The 9,551-nt window shown below is 47.3% G+C and overlaps 1 protein-coding gene across 1 annotated transcript in view; it reads right to left on the reverse strand.

Moving 5' to 3' along the window:
- Nucleotides 1-8,940, reverse strand: part of TG (thyroglobulin) — a 261,047-nt gene extending 252,107 nt beyond the window's left edge. Inside the window, exons 1-5 of the mRNA XM_056112201.1 lie at nucleotides 8,874-8,940; nucleotides 7,485-7,593; nucleotides 5,903-6,000; nucleotides 4,331-4,534; nucleotides 3,862-4,021 (exon numbers count right to left, since the gene is read on the reverse strand). Of these exons, the coding sequence (XP_055968176.1) occupies nucleotides 3,862-4,021; nucleotides 4,331-4,534; nucleotides 5,903-6,000; nucleotides 7,485-7,593; nucleotides 8,874-8,940 (638 nt within the window). The remainder of the gene's footprint in view (nucleotides 1-3,861; nucleotides 4,022-4,330; nucleotides 4,535-5,902; nucleotides 6,001-7,484; nucleotides 7,594-8,873) is intronic.
- Nucleotides 8,941-9,551: the final 611 nt, after the last annotated feature.

Here is a 9,551-nt window from a genome sequence, read left to right on the forward strand (position 1 = left end):
CTAGCAAAATGTTGACATCAATCTCAATATTTAATAACAGGGAAATTAAGATATAAATTACAGCTCATCTTTTAAGTGGTTATGCTCAGAACATTGTGTAAGGATGTATAGAATATAAAATGTCATTTATGTACAGTGATAATACTGCTATGGATTAGGAATGGAAAATTTCTGGCCTGTGGGTTGTTTCAGGGCCTGTGAAATCATGTGACCCTGGTACATGATGGGACAGACTAGTATGCTTCTCATTGCTTGCCCACAGCCCATCTGCCTGCATTGCATGGCCTGAAATGATATTATAAATATACAAATGGTGCAGGTTAAAGATTCCCTTCCCCAGACAAATGAGCCGGTATCTGAGTTTCTGTGCAGGGTCTCTCAGAGTCTGAGTAAGGGACTACAACAAGTGTTAGTAAATTTTAATGGAAAAAGTATGCGAATGAAACCTAGAAAAGCATTATTAGATTACAGATCTTTCTCCCACATTGTTCCTGTATTATATGACTATAATTTTTTAAAAGGCTATTATCAAAGAGTGATGAACTTTTGCCAGTATTGAATTATAATTAAAGTTATTCCCATTATATGTATTCTATTAGTTGGAAACTAGAACAATTCAATCCTAAATGTAGTAATAACAATTTAATTATAACCTCAACTTATAGAGTTTAAGTTTATGAAACTTTAAAAGATAATCTTCTGGGGCCTGAATGATAGAACAGCAGGTAGGACACTTGTCCTGCATGTGGTCAGCCCAGGTTTGATCCCCAGGATCCCATATGATTCACTAAGCATCATCAAATAATATCCCTCAATGCAGATAGAAGAGTAAGCCTTGAGCAAAAAAAAAATAATAAGATAAAAGACAGTCTTCAGGATGTTTATTATACATTGATTCATCTAATCCATATAGCACTTCTTAAAAGGCAGGTGGAATATTTTTCATCCACATTTTAGAGATTAAGAAGGTGAAATATTTTGTTCATCATCTTAGTAAATTAGTGGATACATAATCCAGGTCTTACCCACCACGTTGATACATATCTATGTCAGTAGTATATGTTCCATACATATTTGGCTAAACTTATTCTGGTACACATCCTAAAGGTATACAATGCGCTGAGTTCTGACTCCATTCTTTATAGATTTTTTTCTGGCTTCTAACAGATGTTGAAGTCACAGGCTAGACAAACACTTTGATAGGTCCAGGCAGGTCCAAATTAACACAAAATACTCCAGCATGAGGAACCAGAGTTTAATCACTCTAATCCCATATTCCAACCATTCTGAGAATTCCACCTGTAAATATTCCTCCACCTCTGTCCCCACCATCTCTGCACCTACTCTGTCCAAGTCAGCACCAACTCTCACTAGGACCAAAGTCTCACAAAGGCAACCCCAGCACTTGGAGGATATAAAATAACAAAATATGAGATTAATACCCAAGAATAGCTGAGATCAACACCAGGAGGATTACTCCATAGCTTAGAGGCCAGCCGGGTATTCTAGGGGAAAGCGCAGTTCAGATAGAGAAGGGAGCACCAAATAAAGGGTGTTTGGAGGATCCTCCCAGGAGAGGAGATGCAGGCTGAAAGTAGACTATGTTTGCCAAGTAGAACATGTTTGCCACTCAATGCCTCTTTTGCTGACCACAACACCCAAAAGGAGAGAGAGAACAGGGGGGAATGCCCTGCCACAGTGGCAGGGTGGGATGGGGGGGATGGGGGGAGGGATGTTATCCATGGTGGCGGAAAATGGGCACTGGTGGAGGGCTGGGTATTTGATCATTGTATAAACGAAACCCAAGCACAAAAATTTGTAAATCTACAACTGTACCTCATGGTGTTTCACTAATAAAAAAAAAAAAAGGCACCCCCAGCACCATGCTACTTTCCCCTCCCCCAGTCCATTCATTTGTAAACCTAACTCTGATGGTTATTTAGTGTTGTCCCAGGGCTTGAAATTCTTGATAAAAAACATTGGAGTCGTACTAAAAAGTTTCCCTTTACTTCTCTGAAACCACAGGGGAACTAGCCGTGCAGTACTTTATCTGGCAACACTATATTTTCCATCTGTTCTCTGCACTTGGTCTCCAGTCCTTCCACACTATGCAGTGGAGTCTCTGGGTCTGACACTGCCCATGCCTGCTTATCAGAAAAAATCCCTGGTTACAGCTGGGCTTCCAGTAACCACCACAAGACCCTTCCCATGACCTTTTGAAATCAGAATTCGCTTCAAGACGTGCTTAGTCACAGAAAAGATAGGATCCCATTTCAGAAGCAAATGTTTTTGTTTTTAACAATGGATGCTTGGTCCTGAAGTTTTGCATTTCACTCGCCTGCCCTCTTGTGGAAGGAGCTGTGAAGTGTGCCTCAAACTGGAACAGGCAGACATTCTTTGTTGCATTCACTGTCAGCATTGATTATAGGCCTACTGTGTGCAAGCCATAGACTAGATCCTAGGGGAGAACACATTCTTTATAGCACTGTAGCACTGTCCTCCCGTTGTTCATCGATTTGTTCGAGTGGGCACCAGTAACGTCTCAATTGTGAGACTTGTTACTGTTTTTGGCATATTGAATCCACCACGGGGAGCTTACCAGGCTTTGCCGTGCGGGCGAGATACTCTCAGTAGCTTGCTGGGCTACCAAGCATGTCGGTAGCTTGCGGTCTGGGTCGGCCGCGTGCAAGGCAAGCACCCTACCCACTGTAGGCATTTGCCTTGCACATGGCCAACCAGGCTGACCTGAGTTCGATTCCTCTGCCCCTCTCAGAGAGCCCGGCAAGCTACCGAGAGTATAGCACTCGCACAGCAGAGCCTGGCAAGCTCCCTGTGACGTATTCAATATGCCAAACAGAGTAACGACAAGTCTCACAATAGAGATGTTACTGGGCCCGCTCGAGCAAATTGATGGACAACGGGAGGACAGTGACAGTGATACTAAGAACCTACACACAGTTTACAAAAATGCACAAGTAGGTTCTGATCTTTGCTTTTTCAAGTGCCGCCCTTTTTCCTTTCTGCTCATGCTCTCTCTCCACTCCCCTTCCTCCCCAGCAACCCTCATCTGTATGCTTACTCCTGCCATCTCGGCACTCAGTCCTGGATAGACAGACACACAATAATGCGATCATTTATGTACTGAAAATATTTTTTGCTTGCTTCCTAAAAATCATACCATTGGGGCCTTGCATGTTACATTATATCAATATAATTACTATGTTACTGTACTAACTATAATAATAATATATTACTATAATATATCACTATAATTATTACTATAATATATTACAAACTCCTCTCTAAGCCGATTTCCAGTACATTCTGTGTAATGGCTGTCTATGTATTTAAAGTGGATGTGGCTTGATTAAAGGCTGTCTATGTATTGAAAGTGGATGTATTGAAAGTGGATGTGGCAAGCTACCGAGAGTATTCAATATGCCAAACACAGTAACAGCAAGTCTCAAAATGGAGACGCTACTGGACCTGCTTGGCAGTGATAGTGGCTTGATTCCGCAATTTACTTTGGTGACTCACTTTGCCCCCAGTTTTCTGCTACAGTGCAAAATGGCACCATAGACACCCTCTGACTTTTTTTCACACACTTCTTTGGTTTCCAGCGCCTGGGTCAGAGGTTCCATACATTTTTTTTTTTAATAAATTACTATTGCTCACTTGCTTTGCTTAAAATGCTGCAGCCCCTTAAATGTAAGTGGGAGGCATCTGAGAATGAGGGCAAGTCATAGACCCCAGACAGGGCAATACCCTCATCTGGCCCTGCTGTGAATGTCACCTGGGGACACCTGGAGACTGAGACAGGATGCCTCGCTGCATGCATGCTCCAGATCCCACTCCCCTCACCTGTTAAAGCTGTGGACCAGGTCGAAGACCATCATGTCGGTGGTGTTGACAAACTTGCACTGGACGGGCATGAATTCTCCCTCCGAAGAACACTGCGGGGGTGACTTGTCCCCTACTCCGTGGAGAAGGCGACGGTTTCTGATCTCACAGCTCCCAGGACCTAAACATTTCCCAGGAAACAATTGTAGTCCTCTGAACGAGGAGGTGCCTTTTCAGAAAAAGAAATCAGCACCCCCTCACCGCCTTGCACCTGAGGCCACAGCCAGCCCCTTTCGGGGGGCACTGAAGCTGGTTGCTAAGATTCATTCCAGTCAAACACCCACGCAGGTCTTAGCCTCCGTGGGAGCCTCCAACAGGCTCCAGGATGATCATCGCCCACGCAGGGAACACAGACCTGACCCGGGCTGGGGGAACAAGTGGGCAGCTGAAGCACACGTGACGTGGCAGACAGGGATTCCCTGAGACTTACATCGCAGCGGCCGACCCTGCTGGCGCGTGCCGTACACCTCCATCCCTTCCGCGTCCACACACCAGCACTGTTCCTGCCGCAGGTCGCACTGAACGGCCTCGTAAGCCCCCGAGTCCTGACACTGCGGGAGGTAGGTGCTGCTCGTGCTGTTCAGGTAGCCGCTCAGTAAAATCTGCTGTTTCTGCAGCTGGCACAAGGACAAGCCTGTGGGTGTGGGCGCAAAGAGCAGAGTCTAAGAGGAGTGGGTCCTGGGTGGGCGGAGATGGGGCCCTACCCTGAAACTCACGCGCTCGGGGGTCTGGAAGGAAGAAACTGCAAGTTGAGAAGCAGTTTCCTCCCAGCTGGACACACAGTTCCTTGGAGACTGGGGAGGACAGATTTTTATCCTGCCCCATTAACCAGCTAGGCCATTCTGAGAACCAGATTCATCCACCATGCTGCAGAGGTGAGTATAGGACCTGGTGGAGAGTAGAGCGCCGCTGATTAAAATGTCTCCACCTGTTTACTGTGTCACCTCAGGGAGGTTGTGTCAGCCCTCTGTGCCTCATATTCCTATTTTGGCCTACAGTTGAGATCTTCACCATTTTCTCAGAGCGCATTAATGGTTGCTGCCCCCATCCACACCTCCTTTGTGCCCTGAGGGTTTTTCATCTTTATTTTTTAAATTTTTATTAGCGAGACACCATGAGGTACAGTTGTAGACTTACAAATTTTTGTGCTTGGGTTTCAATTATACAATGATCAAATGCCCATCCCTCCACCAGTGCCCATTTCCAACCACCACGGATCCCAGTATCCCTTCCACCCCCCATACCCCCATCCCACCCTGCCTCTGTGGCAGGGCATTCCCTTTTTTTCTCTCTCTCTCCTTTTAGGTGTTGTAGTTTGCAAAAGAGGCATTGAGTGGCAATCATGTTTGGTCTACAGTCTACTTTCAGCATGCTTCTCCCAAGTGCAGGGTAGGGGTAAGGAGATAAGATGAAAAACCCAGTCATCTGGGTTTTTCATCTTATCTCCTTACCCCTACCCTGCACTTGCTCCAGGCACATGACACAACCATTATCATTCATGAAGTCCCAGAGGGTTGGAGACTAGCCTGCTCCCCATGTTGCCCATAAGGGAAAAAAAAAAAACAATCAACCAAGTCACAGGTACCTAAACTGAATTTCCCCCTCTTTAAAGGATGGAGTGGTTCTGGTCTCCATCCAGGTCTCATTGGCCGGTTACCAGCTTACATGGACCTTTGCTTTACAGTGCTATGACTGGTGTTAACAGCGACTCATCATCATTCCCCACCCCACCCCACCTCCTGGCCCAGGTCTCTATGCACACCCCCGTGCAGGCGGGGATGCTGAGAGAGTGGGCTGGCTCCAGGGACTGTCTTTGTCTCCCATGCTGTCTCTTAATTGCCTACTGTATGCTGACCATGGGGCCTGCTTACCTCTGGGTTGCCTAATGCAGGGGCTGCTCTACACCCAGCAAGACCCTGCAGCCCCAGGGTAGATGAGTGAGTCCCGAGCCTTTGCACTGCACCCCTCCAGCCAGGTCCCTCCCCCTTGCACCCACACTTACAGGCTGAGGGACGCCCGCGCTGCCTGCTGCCTGGCAACTCCCTGCCGTCAGCACCGACACACCAGCAGAAGCGGCCACTATCCTCACACTGCACCGTCCTAAGGGTGGGAGAGACATGCCCCATGGGCACGATGACCCACTTGTCTAGCCTCAGCCCTGGGACTGCTCCGCCCCTTCCCGGTTCAGGAGAGTGGAGAGGAGCAGGTGGCGTGGTGGGAAGGGAAGGCTAAATTTCCCCTCCTGACTCAGTGAGCACCTGCTTGGGGACTGTGATTCCCTCACAGCAGGGTTGCACGACACAGAGGACATGTCAGAGGCTTCAGGCCCCCAGAGTGAAGCTGGTCTTAGGGCTAGACAGGAGAATGTGGGGTAGGGTGTCCTGGAAGAAGTGAGGGCTCCCTGGAGGGCCTTGGGGTGCAGGGTGTCAGCCCCAGGTTATAGGGTGGTTCCACAGGGCACCAGGGGAAGAGAGCAGAAAACAGAGTTTCATGAGGAGGTCTGGGAGAGCCTTCAAAGTGCAACTGGCTCCAGATTCACCTCCCTCAAGAAGATAGTCATGGTGAGGGGTCACTTAAGGTCTTTTACTGCCCCAAGATTCCCACAGAGTCACTCAGGCTATGTTTAGTTCCTTTTTGGGAGTCTGGACACATCTGGTTGGGCATAGTAAGAGCTTATGCCCAGGGGGAGGGAGGAAGGGAGGTACTATAATGTTTCCTAGGATATAGTCACAGAAGCCAGGCATCTTCAGGAGTCAGGCAGGCCACAGACTACTGCAGGTCTGCAAGAGCAGAGTGGTTAGCATAGTTCCATCACTTTGGTATAACCACCAGTCTTGGGCCAGTATGGAGGACATCTGCCAGCCTGCAGGTATGAAAAGGTTGAGGAATGCTGATATATAGCAAACTCCTCTAGTTCCAGAGAACCAGAGTGGTGGTAAGAAAGTTGATTGCGTATCCATTACAAAGAATTCCTGTATTTTCCACAGGGTTGTTTAGATTTGTAGGTTTCTACCTTTATTACATCTGCAGACAGGTGAAAGTAGGAGAAATAGTACACAACTGCTAAGGCAGAAATTAAAATCATTATCTACAATGGTATCTTGTGAATTTGCTCTTAAACTAAATGTCATAAAATGATTCACTTGAAAGTGGCAATCACTTTTTGGTGGACCAGCAGAAAATATCTGCCAACCACTATGGAAGCCGTGGGCTGGGTCTGAATCCCACTGGTGAGAATCATAACTCCACCATCCATGGAAAAGACCCTTGCTAGGTGCATTTCCCTTTTAGGGCATATTCCCCTTCATGAGAGGAGCTTCTTGAGGAGACAAGCTGCAGTGCAATAAGAGTTAGACAGGAAAAGCCTGGTGGGTCCCAGCCGGAATGAATAACAGATTGGGAAGCTCTGGATCTGACTATCCAGCCCAGATTAGCCTGGAGAACCAAGCAGTGGGAACCCTCCAAATAACAGGGGCTCATCTTCCGTGCAGAGAGGAGAGTGACGGGCTGAGTAGGGAGGCAGAACGGGGGTGTTCTTGCCTACCTCTGCAGATCCTCGAACCCACAGTAGGAGGGACACTTACTGGAAGCTGCCATCTTCTGTGCACTGGGGAACATAGTCTGCGCGCTTCTGGAAAGCCTCTTCTCTTTGCAGCTCGCAAGGTCGCAGAGGTTGTACATCTACCTGGTATTCTAGAAGGAGGAAAGCGATGTATCAGAGAGAAGTGTGGACTGCATTCCAGGAATGAAGGCTCAAGGCCTGACGCACAGGTGTTGTCCGGGTTTTCATTTTCGTTCTAACTCTGCTGCCAACAAGGCTTTAACTTGTGACTGCAGCTATTAGCACTTGTCCAAGTGTGAAACTTGCTCCTTTAACCTCTTTCATTCCACAAAGCATCACCCCTGAAACATAGTAGCACTAAGTCTTGGGCAGTGGAAAAGGACCTGGTCCAGATCATCTAGCTAGCAGGAGGAGTGCCCCAGGCTGAGAGTTCTCCCCACAGAGGAGGTATTCCTCAAAGTACCAAGCCACACATGACAGACCGGACTTCCTTCTAGATTGGTCAGCCATACAAATAAAAGAGTGACTCCCCAGGGTCTCCTAATGTACAGGTGCTCGCTCAGAAACCATGACCCCATCGGGAGGTAGGTGTCATGTGTTTGCGTCCTCACAGAAGAAGCATCACTGATTTCTCTCTAAGTCAGATTCAGAAGATGTGAAATGGGAGAGTTCACACATGTGCCCTCAGAAGAGCAAAGCCTTAGAGACCTGGCTAGAAAGGTGTGATTCAAGGGCAATGAGAATGTCCCTCCTGACCCAGAAACATCCATCAAGACTCTGTTTCCATCCTTAAGTCAATGAGCATGGGGCTTGGACTCCCTGGGTGCTGTCCTCTCTGTACTCCAGAGCCCATCCACCTGCACAGGCCAGACCTCCACAGACTCGTCTGGTGCTGCAGGTGCTTCTCAAACTGCAGTTCCTCCATTCTTCTTGGATAAACTCCATCTCTGGAAAATCCAGCTTCCTTCAGTTTATCTCTCTACTAAGTTGACAAAACTAAAGCTATCCAAAGACACACAGTAGGTGGTTAAACACATGACACAAGAAGACTTGTTAGAGTCCCTACCTGTGGCCTAGCACTCAAGTTACCTCACCTGGATGACAAGGTTTCAGGATAGCCAAGGGAATTGAAGGGGGAAATAGGTGAGAAATTCACTCACAAGGTGAGTTGAAGGAGCTAGAATTCAATGAGAAAAATCTGCTCTCTCATTTCTGTGACTTCAAGCAATTCAATCTACCTCTCAGAAACTCTATCTCTTCATCAGAAAAGAAAAGAGTGGGTAGTTGGTCCTTGAGGGGTTCCTAAGATGACAAATATTCCAGGCCTAGGCGCAAAGCCATACTAATGGGAACACAGAGCCATAAAGCTGCCTTTAGCCCTGCAGTTCCATGTTCTCAGGTAAGGACTCACCAAAGATGTTGGCAGACAAGCACCAGATGGAGCCTAGCAAACCGCAGAGCCACAGGATTAGGCCCATTGCTCCGGGCCCTCTTGGGGAAAGAGGGGTGGAAGCCACTTTCCACTAAGGGCTATGGCTAGGGAGCATTTATAGAGCTGTCCTGGGCTTGCTCTCCCACCCACACTCAGCAAAGAGCAGCTCCCACCCTGTTTTCTCTGCTGGTCACAAGGAGTTCTCCCACTTACGTCTATCCCTCTGAGGACACTTATGTAACAAATGAAGGATGAGAACCTTGTTCAAGTAATGGATAGCTGGGGGGGGGGGCGCAATATTGAATTAAAAACTTTGAAATTCATCTTTGTAGGTAAAGGCCAAAACTCTGGAGCTTTGTGGGCAATGAGCTTAGGTCTACCGTAGAAAACAAGCAAGTCCTTCCTTCCTTCTTTCCTTCCTTCCTTGCTTCCTTCCTTCCTTCCTTCTTTCCTTCCTTCCTTCCTTCCTTCCTTTTTTCCTTCCATCCTTCCTTCCTTCCTTCCATCCTCCCTCCCTCCATCCCTCCTTTCCTTCATTCTTTCTTTCATTCCTTCCTATTTTTCTCCCTTCAAAATGCTTCAGAAACCCACAGTATCAGGCACTATTCTACACAATGAAGTTATGGTAGAGAATAAAGTAAGCAAAGTATTTTAACA

Source organism: Sorex fumeus, unplaced genomic scaffold, assembly GCF_029834395.1.
Source record: "Sorex fumeus unplaced genomic scaffold, SorFum_2.1 ptg000002l, whole genome shotgun sequence".
Lineage (NCBI taxonomy): Eukaryota > Metazoa > Chordata > Mammalia > Eulipotyphla > Soricidae > Sorex > Sorex fumeus.